We start from the raw sequence: 23080 nt of genomic DNA on the forward strand, positions 1-23080 counted from the left end.
AGCAGCGTATGCTGCTGCTTCGGAGCCCCATCATTTCAGGTCCGCCTGAAACGGAAGTTACTGAAATCATCCCGATCCGATCGGGATGATTGAATGCCCCTGCGCCTGTGAGCAGGGGGCGGCATTGAACAAGCATTTCACTAGAAATGATTGTGCAATGTTAAATGCCAACAGCGTATGCTGTCTGCATTTAGCGAGGTCGAGCGGACATGATTTGCTACAGCGTATCATGTCCACTCGACTTTTGTTAAATCTACCCCTATGAGTTTACCCTCAGAAATGGGTAAAACACATACCTGAAGTCCTACTGCAGTATAACTTTTTAATGGTGACCGTGGACCCCTCTACACACACAGTGTTATAACTAGGCTGACCATATTGCCGCTTTAAGAAGGAACACATATAAAAAATACATATGTCAGGGTTCTTATACAAAACATTTCTTTAAACAGCCCTGACATATGTATTTTTCATATGAGTCCCTTTTTAAAGCGGCAATATGGTCACCCTAGTTATAACCCCTCATTATTTTAGAGCCATCACAGAGCCTTCTGCACTCACCACGTTTAATTCTAGCAACAGCTCATCCCGGTCCAGCTTCTTCTTCTCCAGCTCATCGATCTTACTCTGTAGTGCCTGAAATAAATAAAAAATGCATCACAGACTCGCAGCTTCCTAATATTTACACAAGTATCCCCCCTAATACCCTCACCAGAGCTGTCATGTCACATTATAAGTTGCTATGGTACTACTTGTGCTCTGCTGTCCTGATCACACAATGGATAAGCATTTCACACTATAAAATGACAGTTAAAATGTGAGTCCTATATGTCACTTCCTGTCATAACAAAACGCAGGAGATTATCAACAAATTAAAACATCTTTAATCACTTCCTTAAAGGACCAGTAAACACAGCAGATTTGCATAATCAACAAATGCAAGATAACAAGACAATACAAAAGCATTTACTCTGAATTTCAAATGAGTAGTAGATTCTTTTCTAACACATTTCAAAGTTATGTATATTTCCACTCCCCCTGTACCATGTGATAGCAATCAGCCAATCACAAATGCATATACGTATAGTCTGAGTTCTTGCACATGCTCAGTAGGAGCTGGTGACTCAAAAAAAGTGTAACTATAAAAGACTGTGCACATTTTTTTTAATGGAAGTAAATTGGAAAGTTGTTTAAAATTACATGCTGTATCTGAATCATGAAAATTTAATAAAACCTGAGTGTCCCTTTAAGTGTAGTCCTGGCAGATTGGTTGCATGAGATTGTCCAATCATTGTATAATCAGCAATATGTGTATTTTTTATTTACTTTCTAAAATAAAATGTATTGGTGAGATCATTTCTGTTTGTGATTAATTACATGATAATCTCCTGTTCAGCACTGATAAAAAAGGAAATTATTGGGGAAATATTAAAAGACATTACTTGTGACATCATCAGAAATACAAATTGTGCACATCATGAATCTTTTTTATAGCACCTCACATATAAGCTCAGTAAAGAACCTTATAGACTCCTAGCACTGCAGATATAGGCCTAGCGCCTCGTGCACAGGCTTAGTGTATCATACACAAGCCTAGCACCTAATTCAGAGAGCTAGCACCTCATTCACAAGCCTAGAACTTCACACACAAGACTAGCCATGTGCACACAGGTGTGTAGTGCCTCATACACAAGCCTAGCACCTCATTCAGAGAGCTAGCACCTCATTCACAAGCCTAGAACTTCACACACAAGACTAGCCAAGTGCACACAGGTGTGTAGTGCCTCATACACAAGCCTAGCACCTCATTCACTGAGCTAGCTCCGCTATATCAGGCCTAGCACCTCTCACAGAAACCTAGCTACTGACACCAAAAACTAGCACCTTACACACATACATAGCACCGCTCACACAAAATTGTCTCTATACACACACAGATCGAATAGCACCTCATACACAGGCCTAGCCACTCTCACTAAAGACTAGCTCCTCATACACAGGCCTATCCACTCTCACTAAAGACTAGCACCTCATACACAGGCCTAGCAACTATCACTAAAGACTAGCTCCTCATACACAGGCCTAGCCACTCTCACTAAAGACTAGCTCCTCATACACAGGCCTAGCCACTCTCACTAAAGACTAGCACCTCATACACAGGCCTAGCCACTCTCACTAAAGACTAGCACCTCATACACAGGCCTAGCCCCTCACACTAAAGACTAGAACCTCATACACAGGCCTAGCCACTCACACTAAAGACTAGCACCTCATACACAGGCCTAGCCCCTCACACTAAAGACTAGCACCTCATACACAGGCCTAGCTACTCTCACTAAAGAATAGCACCTCATACACAGGCCTAGCTAATCACACTAAAGACTAGCACCTCATACACAGGCCTAGCTACTCACACAAAGACTAGCACCTCATACACAGGCCTAGCTACTCACACTAAAGACTAGCACCTCATACACAGGCCTAGCTACTCACACAAAGACTAGCACCTCATACACAGGCCCAGCTAACCACACTAAAGACTAGCACCTCATACACAGGCCTAGCCACTCTCACTAAATAATAGCACCTCATACACAGGCCTAGCTACTCACACTAAATACTAGCACCTCATACACAGGCCTAGCTACTCACACAAAGACTAGCACCTCATACTCAGGCCTAGCTACTCACACTAAAGACTAGCACCTCATACACAGGCCTAGCTACTCACACAAAGTCTAGCACCTCATACACAGGCCCAGCTAACCACACTAAAGACTAGTACCCCATACACAGGCCTAGCTACTCACACTAAAGACTAGCACCTCATACACAGGCCTAGCTTCTCACACAAGGACAAGCACCTCATACAAAGGCCTAGCTACTCACACTAAAGACTAGCACCTCATACACAGGCCTAGCTACTCACACTAAAGACTAGCACCTCATACACAGGCCTAGCTACTCACACTAAGAACTATCAACTCATACACAGGCCTAGCTACTCACACTAAAGACTAGCACCTGATACACAGGCCTAGCTACTCACACTAAAGACTAGCACCTCATACACAGGCCTAGCTACTCATACAAAGACTAGCACCTCATACACAGGCCTAGCTACTCACACTAAAGACTAGCACCTCATACACAGGCCTAGCTACTCACACAAAGACTAGCACCTCATACACAGGCCCAGCTAACCACACTAAAGACTAGTACCCCATACACAGGCCTAGCTGCTCACACTAAAGACTAGCACCTCATACACAGGCCTAGCTTCTCACACAAGGATGAGCACCTCATATAAAGGCCTAGCTACTCACACTAAAGACTAGCACCTCATACACAGGCCTAGCTACTCACACTAAGAACTATCAACTCATACACAGGCCTAGCTACTCACACTAAAGACTAGCACCTCATACACAGACCTAGCTACTCACACTAAGAACTATCAACTCATACACAGGCCTAGCTACTCACACTAAAGACTAGCACCTCACACACAGGCCTAGCTACTCACACTAAAGACCAGCACCTCATACACAGGCCTAGCTACTCACACTAAAGACTAGCACCTCATACACAGGCCTAGCTACTCACACTAAAGACTAGCACCTCATACACAGGTCTAGCTACTCACACTAAAGACCAGCACCTCATACACAGGCCTAGCTACTCACACTAAAGACCAGCACCTCATACACAGGCCTAGCTACTCACACTAAAGACTAGCACCTCATACACAGGCCTAGCTACTCACACTAAAGACTAGCACCTCATACAAAGGCCTAGCTACTCACACAAAGACTAGCACCTCATACACAGGCCTAGCTACTCACATTAAATACTAGCACCTTATACACAGGCCTAGCTACTCACACAAAGACGAGCGAGACCGCTGCTTCTTAACTTCGGCGGAGACAGCAGCATCCGCTGTTTGTTAAATCAGGCCGAAAGACTAGCACCTCATACACAGGTCTAGCTATTCACACTAAAAACTAGCACCTCATCATACATAGGCCTAACTTCTCACACAAAGACTAGCACCTCACAACTAGACATACAGGCCTTCTGCTTTAAATACCACCTTCGTACTCTACACAATCATATCCTACATGACTCAAGAGGTTACATTGGCTAAATGGATCACACACAGTTTTCTTACCTTCCGACTCTCTTGTCAGGATATGCTTCCCATAACCCCCCATTTTCTGCAATCTCCGCCACATAAATCAGTCCCTTCTCTTGTACGACTATTGTTAGCATATCTCCTCATAACATACCATTGTATCCGCCAGATTTTCTCCCAGCTTATTCGTCTTTGAGTCTAGTTGCTGCAGAGCTGCATTAAGTCGCTGCAAAGCTCCCTGCAAGGCATTCAGCTCATCCTTACTCTAAGGAATCAGAGGACAAAAGTGTCAGTAATGTAAAGGTATCAAATAAAAGGGTTGATGCTTAAATGCTTTGCAGGTCTGACATGGAGAAAGGTTAAAAGTGCACAAGAGTTGTGACATATTCTGAAGTTAAAGGGACATGAAACCCATTTTTTTAACAACTTTACAATTTACTTCTATTATTAAATCTGCTTAATTTCCTTGATATCCTTTGCTGAGGGAGCAGCAAAGCTCTACTGAGAACTAGCTAAACACATCTAGTCAGCCAATCACAAGAGACAAATGTGTACAGGCACCAATCACCAGCTAGCTCCCACTAGTGTAGGATATGTACGTATTCTTTTTAAACAAAAGATACCAAGAGAACAAAGTAGATTTAAAAATAGAAGTGAATTTAAAAGTGTCTTCAAATAACAAGCTTTCTCTAAATCATGTAAGTTTAATTTTGACTTTCCTATCCCTTTAATATGTAAGGAAAGCTGAATAAGTGCAATGATCTGGAAAACTGTGGTACAGGATGAGATGGTCTGCAGACATTTGGCACCATAATGAGATGGTCTGCAGACATTTGGCACCATAATGAGATGTTCTGAAATAATAGGGCAAGACAATTATGGAGTCATAGCATGACAGTCAGTTCTCTGGAATGGGAGGTTTTGATGGAGAAACGGTCTTGAGCTCTTGGCAATAGACAGGTTGAAGGTGCATTGGTCTGCAGCCCAAGAGGAGGGATTGATGATGCAATATTTTGCAGATTACTGTTAGGAAAAAGGTGGTGATGCAATGGTCTGTAGTTGCCTGACAAAGGGTGAGAATAGATGGTGTAATTATCACAGGGCCACTGGTATGGAAATAGATAATGGTAAAGTAGTTTACAGCTCTCAGACAGGGGAGGGACGCATGGTGTGAAACACTCTGGTAAGGCTGGGAACTACGGGGCAAGAGTCTGCACATAACTAACAGGATATATATAAATATATTTATCAGATGTATCACAGGCGAAGATATACTGTAGGGAGAGATTGTTGGCACAAAAGTCTGCATATAAATGGCAGAAGAGTTGTTGGTGAAATGGTCTGCAGACATTTGGCACAGAAGGGTCTGTAAGTACACACTCCAGGCAGGGTATAGATTGGTGAAATGGTCTGCAGACATTTGGCACAGAAGGGTATGTAAGTACAAACAACAGGCAGATTATATATTGGTGAAATGGTCTGCAGACATTTGGCACAGAAGGGACTGTAAGTACATACACCAGGAAGGGTATAGATTGTCGGTGAAATGGTCTGCAGACATTTGGCACAGAAGGGACTGTAAGTACAAACACCAGGCAAGGTATAGATTGGCATTGCTTGCGAAATGTTCTGCAGACATTTGGCACAGAAGGGACTGTAAGTACAAACAACTGGCACAGTATAGATTGCTGGTGAAATGGTCTGCAGACATTTGGCAGAGAAGGTACTATAAGTACAAACAACAGGCAAGGTATAGATTGGTTAAATGGTCTGCAGACATTTGGCACAGAAGAGTCTGTAAGTACAAACACCAGTCAGGGTATAGATTGGTGAAATGGTCTGCAGAAATTTGGCACAGAAGGGACTGTAAGTACATACACCAGGAAGGGTATTGATTGTCGGTGAAATGACCTGCAGACATTTGGCACAGAAGGGACTGTAAGTACAAACACCAGGCAAGGTATAGATTGGCATTGCTTGCGAAATGTTCTGCAGACATTTGGCACAGAAGGGACTGTAAGTACAAACACCAGGCAAGGTATAGATTGGCATTGCTTGCGAAATGTTCTGCAGACATTTGGCACAGAAGGGACTGTAAGTACAAACAACTGGCACAGTATAGATTGCTGGTGAAATGGTCTGCAGACATTTGGCACAGAAGGGACTATAAGTACAAACAACAGGCAAGGTATAGATTGGTTAAATGGTCTGCCGACATTTGGCACCGAAGAGTCTGTAAGTACAAACACCAGTCAGGGTATAGATTGGTGAAATGGTCTACAGACATTTGGCACAGAAAGGACTGTAAGTACATACACCAAGAAGGGTATTGATTGTCGTTGAAATGACCTGCAGACATTTGGCACAGAAAGGACTGTAAATACAAACACCAGGCAAGGTATAGATTGGTTAAATGGTCTGCAGACATTTGGCACAGAAGAGTCTGTAAGTACAAACACCAATCAGGGTATAGATTAGTGAAATGGTCTGCAGACATTTGGCACAGAAGGGACTGTAAGTACATACACCAGGAAGGGTATTGATTGTCGGTGAAATGACCTGCAGATATTTGGCACAGAAGGGACTGTAAGTACAAAGTCAATGGTCTGTAAGTACAAACACAAGGCACGGTATAGATTGGTGAAATAGTCAGCAGACACTTTGCATTAAAGGGGCTTTATGTGCAATAGTCAACAAACACCAGGCAAGGGATGGATTGCTAATAATCTGCAAGCACCAGTCTGGATATAGATTGCTGGTGCAACAATCTGCAGGCATTATTTTGCAGTGATCAGAAAATATTAAGTGTGTGTGTGTGGGGGGGGGCTGTTGGTGCAATAATTAGCTGGCCACAAACCTTATTATTTTCTCTGATTATTCTATCCACATCATCCCTCACACCCTGCAGCTGCTGAAGTAAATCATCAGGGATGCTCATTTTACCTGAAACAAATAGGACATGAGGCCATTTATACACACGACACAAAGTGACAGCGGTGACGATAAATACAAACTGAATATTCACATTGAGAGGCTCCAGGCTTTATCAATACTGTTTTATGTTACGTACTGTCTGAAGTCTACTGCATAAGGATCACTGGATACACATTTATACCCAGGGACATTAAACATTAATTGTACGCTGCATGATGTTGTACCTTCATGCTTGAGAAGACATTGCAATGAATAATAAGGCTTTATTTATTAATTTGTTAATGAGTAGTATATTGTTTCATTTTTATTTCTTTTCACTGATTTCCCTGTCCCCAAGCACCCATAACCAATCACAAACTGATACATATCTATAGGTAAACACAGTAGATTTGCATAACCAACAAATGCTGATAACAATGCAATAGCACTTAGTCTGAACTTCAAATGAGTAGTAGATTTTTTTCTGAAAATTTCAAAGTTATGCCCATTTCCACTCACCCGGTACCATGTGACAGCCATCAGCCAATCACAAATGCATACACGTACCATGTGACAGCCATCAGCCAATCACAAATGCATACACGTACCATGTGACAGCCATCAGCCAATCACAAATGCATACACGTACCATGTGACAGCCATCAGCCAATCCCAAATGCATATTTTCGTTTATTCTGTGAATTCTTGCACATGCTCAGTAGGAGCTGGCGACTCAAAAATTTAAATATAAAAAATACTGTGCACATTTTGTTAATAGAAGTAAATTGGAAAGTTGTTTAAAATCGCATGCTCTATCTGAATCATGAAAGTTTAATTTTGACTTGAGAGTCCCTTTAAGCATAAATTGTTGTTTGCACACGTTCAGTTAAGAAAGAGATTGGGTAACCCTGCCCTCTTCTCTTCCCTTAAAGGGACACTAAAGCCATAATAAATAATTTACAATTCAGATAAAGCATGCTGTTTTATTAGACTTTCCATTTTTTTTCGATTTCATCTCAAATTGTGCACAGTTTTTTATATGCACACTTTCTGAGGCACCAGCTACTACTGAGCATGTGCAAACGTTGACAGCATATACGTATATGAATTTTTTTTACAGAAATGCAACCAATGTTGCACAACAGGAGAGAGCCTTTCTCTTGTTTTTACATATTGAGGAAAAGGTATCAAAGTGGAATCATACCACACATACATGCAAAATAACTTTATTAAGGATATAAAAAAAAGCCTCTGAGGAAGCATTTGTGAAACGCGTGGTAGGGACACTCTTTTTATGATGCTTACTTGGGTGTTTTTTTTGCTGACTGCAGGTGTTCGTGTTTGCATTTTCTCAAAAAATTTAATATAACCTGAGTGTCCCTTTAAAGCACAACTGATCCTACAAAAGCTCCTTCTATAGTGGGAGCTTAGATAGATTAAAAGTAAATAAGCTCCCACTATAGAAGGAGCTTTTTTAGGATCAGTTGTGCTTTAAAGGGACACTCAGGTTAAATTAAATTTTCATGATTCAGATACAGCATGTAATTTTAACCCCTTAATGACCACAGCACTTTTCCATTTTCTGTCCGTTTGGGACCAAGGCTATTTTTACATTTTTGCGGTGTTTGTGTTTAGCTGTAATTTTCCTCTTACTCATTTACTGTACCCACACATATTATATACCGTTTTTCTCGCCATTAAATGGACTTTCTAAAGATACCATTATTTTCATCATATCTTATAATTATGGCCGCCCACCCGCCTCCCAAGTCGGCTCCCACCCACCAACGATACCGGCCATCGATGTCCGGTGCAGAGAGGGCCACAGAGTGGCTCTCTCTGCATCGGATGGCCATGTAAGGTTATTGCAGGATGCCTCCATATCGAGGCATCACTGCAATAACCGGAAAGCAGCTGGAAGCGAGCAGGATCGCTTCCAGCTGCTTTCCACACCGAGGACGTGCAGGGTACGTCCTCAGGCGTTAACTGCCTTTTTTTTGAGGACGTACCCTGCAGGTCCTCGGTCATTAAGGGGTTAAACAACTTTCCAATTTACTTCCATTAAAAAAAATGTGCACAGTCTTTTATATTTACAATTTTTGAGTCACCAGATCCTACTGAGCATGTGCAAGAATTCACAGACTATGCGTATATGCATTTGTGATTGGCTGATTGCTATCACATGGTACAAGGGGAGTGGAAATATACATAACTTTGAAATTTGTTATAAAAAATTCTACTACTCATTCGAAGTTCAGACTAAGTGCTATTGCATTGTCTTGTTATCTTGCATTTGTTAATTATGCAAATCTGTTGACTGGTCCTTTAATCTTTGGGAACGCTCTGAACTACTTAATTTATATATTTGCTGGAGTAGTTTGTATTAAGCAAGCTTTCCCTCTAAGATATATTCCAATCCTACCTTAATAATCTGATCTAATATCCAGTATTTCTCTGAGACTTCCCTCAGTTACACCCCTAGTTTAAACTATTTTTAATCTGTGTGTGTGTAAGTGTGTGCAATGCCTTAAAGGGACAGTAAACACCAGAATTTTTGTTGTTTAAAAATGTAGATAATCCCTTTGTTACCCATTCCCCAGTTTTGCATAACCAACACAGTTATAATAATATACTTTTTACCTCTGTGATTACTCTGTATCTAAGCCTCTGCAAACTGCCCACTTTTTCAGTTCTTTTGACAGACTTGCATTTTTAGCAAATCAGTGCTGACTCCTAAAGCTTCACGTGCCTGAGCTCAATGTTATCTATGTGAAACACATGAACTAACGCCCTCTAGTGGTGAAAAACTGTCAAAATGCTTTCAGATTAGAGCCGGCCTTCAAGGTCTAAGAAATTAGCACATGTACCTCCTAAGTTTAGCTGTCAACTAAGAATACCAAGAGAACAAAGCAAAATTGGTAATAAAAGTAAATTGGAAAGTTGTTTAAAATTACATGCCCTATTTAAATCATGAAAGTGTTATTTTGACTTGACTGTCCCTTTAATAAAGTTATTTTGCATGTATGTGTGGTATGATTCCACTTTGATAGCTTTTCCTCAATATGTAAAAACAAGAGAAAGGTTCTCTCCTGTTGTGCAACATTGGTTGCATTTTTGTGAAAATGGTTACATATTCTAGCCGATACTATTTAACTATTTTTCATTTTTATACTATTTTTTTTTTCATTTTTATTAAAGTCAAGGTCAATTTTCATGTGAAAGTGCCCGGTTTTTAAAAAAAATATTAAAAACAAGGGCACTTTCATTCATGAAAATTGACATTTCAGACGTTTTTTTTAAATATACTTACCTTTTCTTCTTGAAGCCGCTCCAGTGCTTCACCAGCCCGTCGCAAGCCTCTTCATACGTCAGCAATGACAATTCCGGCATCCTCCAATCACAGCTTCCCCTCTGGGGTAATCATTGCCTGAGGCAATGCAGTGATTGGAGGAAGCCGGTTTCATCACTGCTGGGTAAGTAAACCAGGAAGAAGCAGGCGGAGCATCGTTTCAGAACGGCGATCCGGCATTTCAGAAAACAAGGTAAGTATTTTTAAATCCCGGGCACTTTCACATGAAAATTGACCTTCACTTTAAGTTTCAAGATGAAGTGTATCAATAAAGAAAATACAAAGAAATGATAAACGGTAGCCCTCTAGGTCGTTTAATGACTAAAATATATATCACAGCTCCAGAGTGCCCTTCTGCCTATACTCACTGATCTCTCCATCCAGCCGGCGCAGTTCATCCTCGATGCTGCGGACTCGTACATCCAAATCCTCGTGCCGACTGGGCAATTGTCCAAGACTACGCAGGATGCCTTTGGCTTTTGTCTGCTTCAGGTCACTGCTGAGACTGTGGTCTGAAATCTATCATGCAAATAATCAGAGGTCAACTTAAATCGCTGTGGTTGGTTTTATATCCCCAATAATAAGTGTTTTATTTATGTGGTGCTTTATCACCAAAGTGTCTCAAAGCACAATGCCATAGACTTAAAGGGATACGAAACACAACACATTTATTTCATGATTCAAATAAAGCATGTGATTTTAAACAACTTTCTCATGTACTTCTATTATACTTTTTTCTTTGTTCTCTTGATATCTTTTTTTGAAAAGCAGGGACGTATACTTAGGAGCTGGACAATTTCTGGAGCATTATATTGCAGCATTTTAGCAATAATCCTATCCATTTGCAAGACCACTAGAGGGGTGCACTATTTCCTGCCATGTAGCGCTTCAGATGCCTACCTAGGTATCTGTTAAACACAGAATATCATGGGAACGAATCAAATTTGATAACAGAAGTCAATTGGAAACTTTTTTTTAAATCGTTATGCTCTGTCTCAATCACAAAAAAACATTTTTAGGTTTCATATCCCTTTAAAGAACCACTAAATACAGTGGAATCACATACTCAACAAGTGCATAGAAAAATACAATGCAGTAGTACTTACGTAGAATTTTAACACTAAATAAGGAAAATTTATGTTTAAAATGAGTTGTTTAAATATATTAAAAAAAATAAGTGTAACATTTTAGTATGAATAAAGCGATGAGTGCTACCATGTTGTAACCTAAGTTTCCGTCTCTGCTGAGGCCAATTATGGACATGCTAGAGTGTAAATATAATAGTGTTTATAGTCTGCACTTCCACTTTTATCAGGAATTAGAAAGCAAACTATTTTCAGAATTAAAATACAGGAAAAGGTACAAAATAAATAATATAAGTATACTACAAAGGTGTTTTACTAGACATAATTAAACGTTTGTTTAATAACCCTATAAATACAGTTGACAGGATTGAATTGTTTATTAGCATGTTCTGCAATACTGTACTGACGCTTAGAGCGTGTGTTTTTGTTGGAAAATGACATGCTATGGTGTACATAACCTTGTACATAAATTATATTATTATATACATTAATGAAAACTAATACAAAATAAATAAAAGCAGTTGACAGTCCGCATCTTGAAGTGCTATAAAAGAGACTGTTAGCATTCCCTTGGCATGTCACTCTTCTGCTTGTTCCATGTTTACCCATTGTATGTGCATGTCTGGTACCTGCCTATTGTACCTGCTTATTGTACCTGCTTGTCTGGTACCTGCCTATTGTACCTGCTTGTTTGCCACCTGCCTATTGTACCTGCTTGTCTGGTACCTGCTTGTCTGGTACCTGCCTATTGTACCTGTTTGCCTGCTACCTGCCTATAGTACCTGCTGGCCTGCTACCTGCCTATAGTACCTGCTTACTGTACCTGCTGGCCTGCTACCTGCCTATAGTACCTGCTTACTGTACCTGCTGGCCTGCTACCTGCCTATAGTACCTGCTTACTGTACCTGCTGGCCTGCTACCTGCCTATAGTACCTGCTAGCCTGCTACCTGCTTACTGTACCTGCTAGCCTGCTACCTGCCTATAGTACCCGTTTGCCTGCTACCTGCTTACTGTACCTGCTAGCCTGCTACCTGCCTATACTATCTGTTTGCCTGCTACCTGCTTACTGTACCTGCTGGCCTGCTACCTGTCTATAGTACCTGTTTGCCTGCTACCTGCTTACCGTACCTGCTGGCCTGCTACCTGCCTATAGTACCTGTTGCCTGCTACCTGCTTACTGTACCTGCTAGCCTGCTACCTGCCTATAGTACCTGCTAGCCTGCTACCTGCCTATAGTACCTGTTTGCCTGCTACCTGCTTACTGTACCTGCTAGCCTGCTACCTGCCTATATTACCAGTTTGCCTGCTACCTGCTTACTGTACCTGCTGGCCTGCTACCTGCCTATAGTACCTGCTAGCCTGCTACCTGCTTATAATACCTGCTAGCCTGCTACCTGCTTACTGTACCTGCTAGTCTGCTACCTGCCTATAGTACCTGTTTGCCTGCTACCTGCTTACTGTACCTGCTGGCCTGCTACCTGCCTATAGTACCTGCTAGCCTGCTACCTGCTTATAATACCTGCTAGCCTGCTACCTGCTTACTGTACCTGCTAGTCTGCTACCTGCCTATAGTACCTGTTTGCCTGCTACCTGCTTACTGTACCTGCTGGCCTGCTACCTGCCTATAGTACCTGCTAGCCTGCTACCTGCTTATAATACCTGCTAGCCTGCTACCTGCTTACTGTACCTGCTAGTCTGCTACCTGCCTATAGTACCTGTTTGCCTGCTACCTGCTTACTGTACCTGCTGGCCTGCTACCTGCCTATAGTACCTGCTAGCCTGCTACCTGCTTATAATACCTGCTAGCCTGCTACCTGCTTACTGTACCTGCTAGTCTGCTACCTGCCTATAGTACCTGTTTGCCTGCTACCTGCTTACTGTACCTGCTAGCCTGCTACCTGCTTACTGTACCTGTTGGCCTGTTACCTGCCTATAGTACCTGTTTGCCTGCTATCTGCTTACTGTACCTGCTAGACTGCTACCTGCCTATAGTACCTGTTTGCCTGCTACCTGCTTACTGTACCTGCTAGCCTGCTACCTGCTTACTGTACCTGCTGGCCTGTTACCTGCCTATTGTACCTGCTGGCCTGCTACCTTCTTACTGTGACTGCTGGCCTGCTAATTGCTTACTTTACCTGCTGGCCTGCTACCTGCTTACTGTACCTGCTGGCCTGCTACCTGCCTATAGTACTTGTTTGCCTGCTACCTGCTTACTGTACCTGCTGGCCTGCTACCTGCCTATAGTATCTGCTAGCCTGCTACCTGCTTATAATACCTGCTAGCCTGCTACCTGCTTACTGTACCTGCTAGTCTGCTACCTGCCTATAGTACCTGTTTGCCTGCTACCTGCTTACTGTACCTGCTGGCCTGTTACCTGCCTATAGTACCTGTTTGCCTGTTATCTGCTTACTGTACCTGCTAGCCTGCTACCTGCTTACTGTACCTGCTAGTCTGCTACCTGCCTATAGTACCTGTTTGCCTGCTACCTGCTTACTGTACCTGCTAGTCTGCTACCTGCTTATATTACCTGTTTGCCTGCTACCTGCTTACTGTACCTGCTAGTCTGCTACCTGCTTATATTACCTGTTTGCCTGCTACCTGCTTACTGTACCTGCTGGCCTGTTACCTGCCTATAGTACCTGTTTGCCTGCTACCTGCTTACTGTACCTGCTAGCCTGCTACCTGCTTACTGTACCTGCTGGCCTGTTACCTGCCTATTGTACCTGCTGGCCTGCTACCTTCTTACTGTGACTGCTGGCCTGCTACCTTCTTACTGTACCTGCTGGCCTGTTACCTGCCTATTGTACCTGCTGGCCTGCTACCTTCTTACTGTGACTGCTGGCCTGCTAATTGCTTACTTTACCTGCTGGCCTGCTACCTGCTTACTGTACCTGCTGGCCTGCTACCTGCCTATAGTACTTGTTTGCCTGCTAGCTGCTTACTGTACCTGCTAGCCTGCTACCTGCCTATAGTACCTGCTAGCCTGCTACCTGCTTACTGTACCTGCTACCTACTTACTGTACCTGCTGGCCTGCTACCTGCCTATAGTACCTGCTAGCCTGCTACCTGCTTACTGTACCTGCTAGCCTGCTACCTGCCTATAGTACTTGCTAGCCTGCTACCTGCCTATAGTACCTGCTAGCCTGCTACCTGCTTACTGTACCTGCTAGCCTCTTACCTGCCTATAGTACTTGCTAGCCTGCTACCTACTTACTGTACCTGCTGGCCTGTTACCTGTCTATAGTACCTGCTTGCCTGCTACCTACTTACTTTACCTGCTGACCTGCTACCTGCCTATTGTATCTGCTGGCCTGCTACCTGTTTACTGATGGTTGTTTACCTGTTGGTCTGCTACCTACTTACTGTACCTCTTGGCCTACTAGCTTTTTACTGTATGTCCTGACCTGATAACTGCCTATTGTACCTGCTGGTCTGCTACCTGTTTACTGTACCTCTTGGCCTGCTACTTGCTTACTGTACTTCTTGAACTACTACCTGCCTATTGTACATGCTGGCCTGCTACCTTCTTACTGTGACTGCTGGCCTGCTACCTACTTACTTTACCTCCTGGCCTGCTACCTTCCTATAGCACCTGCTAGACTGCTATCTGTCTATAGTACCTGCTGGCCTGCTACCTGCCTATTGTACCTGCTGGCCCGCTACCTGCCTATTGTACCTGCTGGTCTGCTACCTGCCTATAGTACCTGCTGGCCCGCTACCTGCCTATTGTATCTGCTGGTCTGCTACCTGCCTATCATACTTGCTGGCCCGCTACCTGCCTATAGTACCTGCTGGCCCGCTACCTGCCTATAGTACCTGCTGGCCTGCTACCTGCCTATTGTATTTGCTGGTCTGCTACCTGACTTTGTATGAACATTGGGTCATTTCCCCTTTATCCTTCAAAATGAAGTAGCTGTAGATATATATTATCTCCATAAAAGGATACAGCACTTCTTACAACCTTCAGGCTCATTCATAGCTGCTAGTTACTGACCGCCATCAAACCCCCTGTTAGCTAATATCTCAGCCTCTGTGTTATTTTGAAGCATATAATTAAAGGGGAAACAATAACTCCTCATACATCTTCCAACATTGATGTCATTTGTTGCATGTGTAGACCTGGTTTTCAGCGTTATACAGAACTGTACCTTTATAATCAGTAAGAATATACAGATATACTTTTATAAGGTTCATATTTGCATGCAATAGAATATTTTGTTGTTGAGACATCAGTATGTGCTTTACCAAAGGGTCAGAAAATCTTACCATCAAATTTGCCTACATGTATTAGAACTGGATAAGCCATAGCTAACCACTCTCACCTTAGAGGTCACAGAATCATGAATGGACGGCCAGGTCACCAGGTCAGTAGGGTCAGGGTAGGATGACAGCTTATTGTTCAGGGTCGTCTGTAGAAAGACAGAAGGTATGTTTGTATATTTTGTAACCATTGTGGGCATTATAATTGCCTAGATTTACAGTTGATTGTGAGATTGCCTAGTGCCATCACGGTAAAGGGGAGATTAGGTTTGAAATTCATTCGTCGTTTTATTTATATTTCTACTGTTTCGTTAGGGGGTGTTCCTGCCATTAAAGGAACATGGAACCCACATGTTTTCTTTCATGATTGTATTGTTAAGGTTATAATTATTGTTTTTCCGCATTGCTCTCAGTTTGTGTTTGATCTGTGAGATATACTACATTGTGTACAAGGGATGGGCGAATGTGTCAAAAGTACTATTCTTTTGGTCAAATGTTCGTTTTGGACAAACAAATGACGATAAGGACGAAAACCCCTTAAAATTAATTAAACAAATGTTATTTCTAATTTTTGAATTTTATTTTCTTTTTCAAATGTTTATTATTAGATTGAATATCCACATTTGAAATTTCGATTTTGTAACATTCTATTTAATGATTTGGATAATGTAGCTGTTCCTTAAAATGCCTGAGCCTATTTTTCAGCTCTGATGGAACTCATTCTATGTGCACAAAGGAGGTTATATGTTATGAGGTATATGCTGCACCACTGATTATGAATATTCAATCTAGACCATTGTCAAGCAGGAAGGTGTTAGTGCCACATCTGTAATTGGCAAGATAGGGCCAGGCTCTGGCTTACCAGCTTGTCCATCAGGGAGGGTATTCTCTCCGTCTGTTCTGCTAGGTCTTCTAATCTCTGACGAAGCTCGTTGATGTTCAGCTACAAACAGCAGAAGCATTATTCAAACATTTAATAAGACATTTTTCAAACCCCAAACGCCCATAATTAAAGGGACATTCTGATGCAAAGATAATATGATTGTTATTATTATCATTTATTTGTAAGGCACCGCACACTTCCGTAGTGTTGGGTACAGAGATAAGGCTTTGTGGTAAGATACAAATACATAACAGACTAAACAAAACTAGTACAGAAGAAGGAGAGCCCTTCTCAGAAGAGCTTAAAGTCTACAGGGTGAGGGCGCAGCAGAGACAAATGATCAGCTAAAGGGACACTTCTCCTGACTAATTCTTCTAGATCTATCTCCTGCTCTTAGGAATCCTACATTCTTTTAGCATCCATGTTTAGGGATTAGATTATCATTACACAACCCCTAGTGCACCCTCTCTCAGTGGAACACCTTCTTGGCTGCTCATGTGATATACAGTATATAAGTGTTTTTTTTCTCTCAATTTTAAGGTTGCTCCCAGAGTACGTACAAATTCCCAAATCCAAAATTCCAATAGCCAGAACTATTCTGAAAACTATACTTTTTCAATTATATTTTAAAAAAACTAAAATTATTAAAAATGATAATTTTCCCCATCTGTAAATTACACTTTTAACCTGCGTCTTTGGTTTGTTTTTTGTGTTCTAAAATGCAAATGATAATCTATATTTATTTAAAACAATAACTATTACCTTTCTGATTACAGTACTGTGCTATCTTTCTGATGGTTCTATGTATACAAAAGTATAAGACTCTGTATAAAACAAACGTTAGGTTACAGGTATAAGATGTATTATGCAAGTAAATATTATATAAGATATTGTTGTTTACACTTCGTCCCATCCCCTCTCCAAGCTGTCCTATTTTATAGATGCACATATACAAATATTCCAAAATCCAAACCTTTTCCGGACCCAAACAACTTGGATAAAAGGTTTTCTACTGTTGTGTGTATATATGTGTGTGTATATGTGTGTTCGTGTATATGTGCGTGGGTGTTTGTGTATGTGTGTGTGTGTATGTGTGCGTGTGTATATGTGTGTTTGTGTATATGTGTGTGTGTAAGTGTATGTGTGTTTGTGTATATGTGTGTGTGTATGTGTGAGTGTGTATATGTGTGTTTGTGTATATGTGTGTTTGTGTATATGTATGTGTGTGTGTGTATGTGTATATGTGTGCATATGTATATGTGTGTTTGTGTATATGTGTGTGTGTATGTGTGCGTGTAAATAAGTGTGTGTGTATATTTGTGTGTGAGTATGTATGTTTGTGTTTATGTGTGTGTATGTGTGTATGTGTATGTATGTGTGTTTGTATATATCTGTATGTGTGTATGTGTGTGCGTGTGTATGTGTGTTTGTGTATATGTGTGTATGTATATGTGTCTGTATGTGTATGTATGTGTGTTTGTGTATAGCTGTATGTGTGTTTGTGTGTATGTGTGTTTATATGTGTGTGTATGTGTATTTGTGTATATGTGTGTATGTGTGCATGTGTATATGTGTGTGTGTGTATGTGTGTTTGTGTATATGTGTGTGTGTTTGTGTATATGTATGTGTATATGTCTGCATGTGTATATGTGTGTTTGTGTATATGTGTGTGTGTATATATGTGTGTTTGTGTATATGTGTGTGTATGTGTGCGAGTATGTATGTTTGTGTATATGTGTGTGTGTGTATGTGTATGTATGTGTGTTTGTATATATATGTATGTGTGTATGTGTATATATGTGTGTATGTGTGTGTACATATGTGTGTGTGTATGTGTATTTGTGTATATGTGTGTATGTGTGCGTGTGTATATGTGTGTGTGTGTGTATATGTGTGTTTGTGTATATGTGTGTGTGTTTGTGTATATGTATGTGTGTGTGTGTGTGTATGTGTATATGTGTTCATGTGTATATATGTGTTTGTGTATATGTGTGTTTGTGTATATGTGTGTGTGTATATGTGTGTTTGTGTATATGTGTGTTTGTGTATATGTGTGTGTATGTGTGCGAGTATGTATGTTTGTATATATGTGTGTGTATGTGTATGTATGTGTGTATGTGTGTTTGTATATATCTGTATGTGTGTATGTGTGTATATGTGTGTGTGTATATATGTGTGTGTGTGTGTGTATGTTTGTGTATATGTGTGTGTATATATATTTGTGTGTGTGCATGTGTATATGTGTATGTGTGTATGTGTATGTGTGTGTGTATGTGTATGTGTGTGTGTGTGTTTGTGTATATGTGCGTATGTGTGTGTGTTATGTAGAGAACAGCACCATACAAGACTAGTTTATATTTTATGATGCAGCACTTACTTTTGTCACTGTGTCCCCAAGGGCATCCAATCTGTCCTTGATCATATCAGTAGCTAATTTCAGGCTGTTAAAAGTGCTGAGCAACTCTTGGAAAGCGCTCATAGCCTGCAGGGGAAAGAGGAGACAGAGATGTATATAGTGAGAGAAACAATGTTTGCTACAAAAAATAAAATAAGAGGGATAGGTGACGGTCCTCAGATAGAGAGGTAGAAGTGACTGAAAAACAGAAAGATGGGTCTGAAAATAAGTGCAAAATTGGACCCTAAGTTAGAATGCAGCATGGATGTGAAAAAACACAGAAAGGTAAAGGGGGATATCTATCAAGCCGTCAACCGCAAATACGCTGGAATTTCCGCAGCATAATTGTTGCAAGCTTGATCCGACCTAGTTATCAAAGCCTACAGACCGGCAAAAGTTGACATCTGTGACGTAACATACGATCCGCCGGTCTCAATCCGATGCAGATCGATGCTTACATCATTACAGATGTTCCGAATACACGTTCGGCTCTATCTGACACTTTCTAACAGGTACGCTCGCAACTATTCCGCGGCATCTTTTATCATCACCCATCCCACGCGGAGCGGGTCCATCCTGAAGACATCTGGCGCGGAGCTCCACTGTAAACTGGAACTTGAATGCAAGTGACGTCATCCAAGATGGCGTCCCTTGCATTCCTATTGGTTGAAATATTTCAATCAGCCAATAGGATTAGAGCTGCTAAAATCCTATTGGCTGTTCCAATCAGCCAATACGATTTGAGCAGCTCTCATCCTATTGGCTGTTCCAATAGGATGAGTCCAAGCTGGACTTCAATAACTGTAAGTGGATTGTCAGGGGTTAGTGTTAGGTTTATTTAAGGGTTCTTTGGGTGGGTTTTATTTTTAGATTAGGGTCTGGGCAGGAAAAGGAGCTAAATGCCCTTTTAAGGGCAATGCCCATACAAATGCCCTTTTCAGGGCAATGGGGAGCTTAGGTTATTTAAGATAGGGTTTTTATTTGGGGGTGTTGGTTGGTTGGGTGGTGGGTTTTACTGTTGGGGGTGTTTGTATTTTTTTTACAGGTAAAAGAACTGATTTCTTTAGGGCAATGCCCCACAAAAGGCCCTTTTAAGAGCCATTGGTAGTTTAATGTAGGCTAGAGTTTTTTTATTTGGGGGGGGGGGTTATTTTGATTATATTAGGTGTAATTCTTTTTTATTTTTGATAATGTGGTTGGTTTGTTTTTTTTCGTAATTTAGTGTTTTTAATTTTTTTGTAACAGCATTTTTTTTGTGTGGTAAATTAGTAATTTTTAATAAGGTTAAATAGTATACTATACTATAAAAGGCCAAGTGTGTTTGTCAGAAGCTGTCATGGCCAGTAGAGACTGCGCACGAGGACAAACACACCTGGCCTTCTATACTGCAGACTCAGAGCGAGTAGCATGACGGGCCGCCTGGCGTGGCGTGGGCGTGGCTGGGCGTGACTGGGCGTGACATGGACGGGGGCAGGTGTGGCATGGGCGGGCCGGGCGGGACCGTGCAAAGATCTCAAAAAAGCTCAAAAGAGGGGGGATAGAGGAGGAAAAGAGAGGTGGGAGAGAGACAGCAAAGGAGAGGGGGAGGGAGAGCAAAAGAAAGGGGAGAGAGAGATCAAAAGAGGGGAGATAGAGAGAGCAAAAGAGAGGGAGAGAGACAGCAAAAGAGAGGGGGAGGAAGAGCAAAAGAAAGAGGAGAGAGATCAAAAGAGGGGAGACAGAGAGAGCAAACGAAAGGGAGAGAGACAGCAAAAGAGAAGGGGAGAAAGTGGAGAGAGAGAGCAAAAGAGAGGGGGGAGAGCACAAAAGAGGTCAGAGAGAGAGAGAGCGCATAAGAGAGGGGAGAGAGAGCATAAGAGAGGGGGGAGAGAGAGCACAAGAGAGGGGGGAGAGAGAGCACAAGAGAGGGGGAGAGAGAGCACAAGAGAGGGGGAGAGAAAGAGCAAAAGAGAGGGGGAGAGAGACAGCAAAAGAGAGGATGGAAAGAGAGCAAAATAAAGGGGAGAGAGAGACTGCAAAACAGAGGAGGGAAAGAGAGTTAAAGAAAGGGGAGAGAGAGAGAGCAAAAGAGAGGGGGATAGAGAGAGCAACAGAGAGGGTGAGAGAGAGAGCAAAAGAGAGGGGGGAGAGAGAGAGCAAAAGAGAGGGGGAGAGATAGAGAAAGCAAAAGAGGGGGGATAGAGAGAGCAAAAGAGAGGGACAGAGAGAGCAAAAGAGAGGGAGACAGAGAGCAAAAGAAAGGGGGAGAGAGACATCAAAAGAAAGGGGGAGAGAGAGCAAAATAGGGGGGATAGTGAGAGCAAAAGAGAGGGAGAGAGATAGCAAAAGAGGGGGGATAGAGAGACAAAAAAGAGAGGAAGAGAGAGCAAAAGAGAGGGGGGAGAGCGCAAAGAGAGGGGGAGAGAGAGCGCAAAAGAAGGAGGAAAAGAGAGTGGGGAGAGAGAGAGCAGAAGAGAGGGGGATAGAGAGAGCAAGGGGTGGAACAGCTGTACTGCAAAAATTGGCCTGTGTACATGGACTTTAGGACTAGTATTTAATTAGGGTTAGGGTTTTTTAATATGTAATTTAGTTCATTGAATTGCTAGTTTAATTTAATTGTAGGATAATAGTTAGGGTAGGTTAATTAATAGTTTAAAAATAGTTTATTTTAATTCTACAGGTAAGTTTAAATTTATTATAAGATAGGGATGTTGTAATTTTAATTTAAAGTTAGCGGCTTGTTTAGGGGTTAATAGCTTAATTTAGTTTATGGCAATGTGGGGGGCTGGCGGTATAGGGGTTAATAGGTTTAGTTAATGGTAGTGATGTGGGAGGCCAGAGGTTTAGGGGTTAATACGTTTATTTAGTGACGGCGGGGTCCGGGAGCGGCGGGATAGGGGTTAATAACTTTATTTAGGTGGCGGCGGGAACCGGGAGCGGCAGAATAGGGATTAAACATTTTAGTATAGGCGGCGTTTAGTGACAGGGTATAAATAAAGTTGGGAAAAAGCAGAATAGACGCGAGATCAATGACTGTTAGTTAACAACAGTCCGATGCTCATCGCCCCGTACTTGGTGCACGTCTTTTTGCCGGCTTTTTATATAAATATGGAGATCATATTCAGGTCTGCGGCCGCGATGTTAGGCGATGTTAGGCGAGCGTATTGGTGCCGGCGAATGCAGCATTGTTGAGGTTTTGATAAATATCCCCCAAAGAAGCAAAAAATAGATGAACTGTGGTCTAAAATAAAGGGACATTTAACTGCAAAAGGAAATGCACACGAGTTTCAGTTTTTTAAAGGAACATTTTTCCAGTATACATGTAACAGCAAGTTATGCCTTCAGTGAGAACTTTTCATTTGCATTGAGTTTATGTACATATGCCTTGTGCACTCTTGTTCTTATTGGCTGCTGCTAAGAATGGTAGGGTCGCTAGTATTTGGTAGAAATGACACATTTTTGTGACACTAGTATCTTGCAGAAAAATACTTTCTGCAATATCACAACACTAAAATTGTGCAATTCAAAGACATTTGTATGTGTCCCTTGTCTGCTAGTTGTAGGAGACCGTCCCTTTGGAAGTGTAGACTGGGTACCACGGGCATCACAATAGTACCTTATAAACTTTGCAGAGCAAACATATGAAAATGGAAACAAGCGTCCTCGGTAAAACAGTTCACTTAAATATATGCACATAATAAAACAAAAACAATAAAAATGTAAAAGAACAAAAAAGAGACAATATAGTCAGATTTTAAATAGCTCTCAGTCACTCTGAAACAGCCATATCTCCAGATTTGCAGGATTTTTCTCAGTCCAGCCCACTAACAAACAAGACGCACCCATGAATAGCCCAGACATAGTTCACTGACCGACAAACACACCCATGATCATGCACACTACCCACATGCATCCCTGCCCCCTCCAACACAGCCCCCCCACAAAATGGCGACAGGCCTCCCTGAACCTCCTGGGTCCTGGATACAAAGCCACAAATATTAGGAAGTATGTGCATGCTTGACATTAGTGTGGGAGTAAAATCCTGACCACACCTCCTAAACCCCAATGGTGAATCCCAAA

The 23080-nt window shown here is 41.8% G+C and overlaps 1 protein-coding gene across 1 annotated transcript in view; it reads right to left on the bottom strand.

The window, feature by feature from the left end:
• The window catches only part of C11H16orf96 (chromosome 11 C16orf96 homolog), a 66970-nt gene that overhangs the window by 36028 nt on the left and 7862 nt on the right, over positions 1–23080 (bottom strand). The window contains exons 2-8 of the mRNA XM_053694195.1: positions 19004–19108; positions 16606–16686; positions 15806–15892; positions 10766–10916; positions 6993–7078; positions 4290–4400; positions 562–636 (exon numbers count right to left, since the gene is read on the bottom strand). Of these exons, the coding sequence (XP_053550170.1) occupies positions 562–636; positions 4290–4400; positions 6993–7078; positions 10766–10916; positions 15806–15892; positions 16606–16686; positions 19004–19108 (696 nt within the window). The remainder of the gene's footprint in view (positions 1–561; positions 637–4289; positions 4401–6992; positions 7079–10765; positions 10917–15805; positions 15893–16605; positions 16687–19003; positions 19109–23080) is intronic.

Source organism: Bombina bombina, chromosome 11, assembly GCF_027579735.1.
Source record: "Bombina bombina isolate aBomBom1 chromosome 11, aBomBom1.pri, whole genome shotgun sequence".
Classification (NCBI taxonomy): Eukaryota; Metazoa; Chordata; class Amphibia; order Anura; family Bombinatoridae; genus Bombina; species Bombina bombina.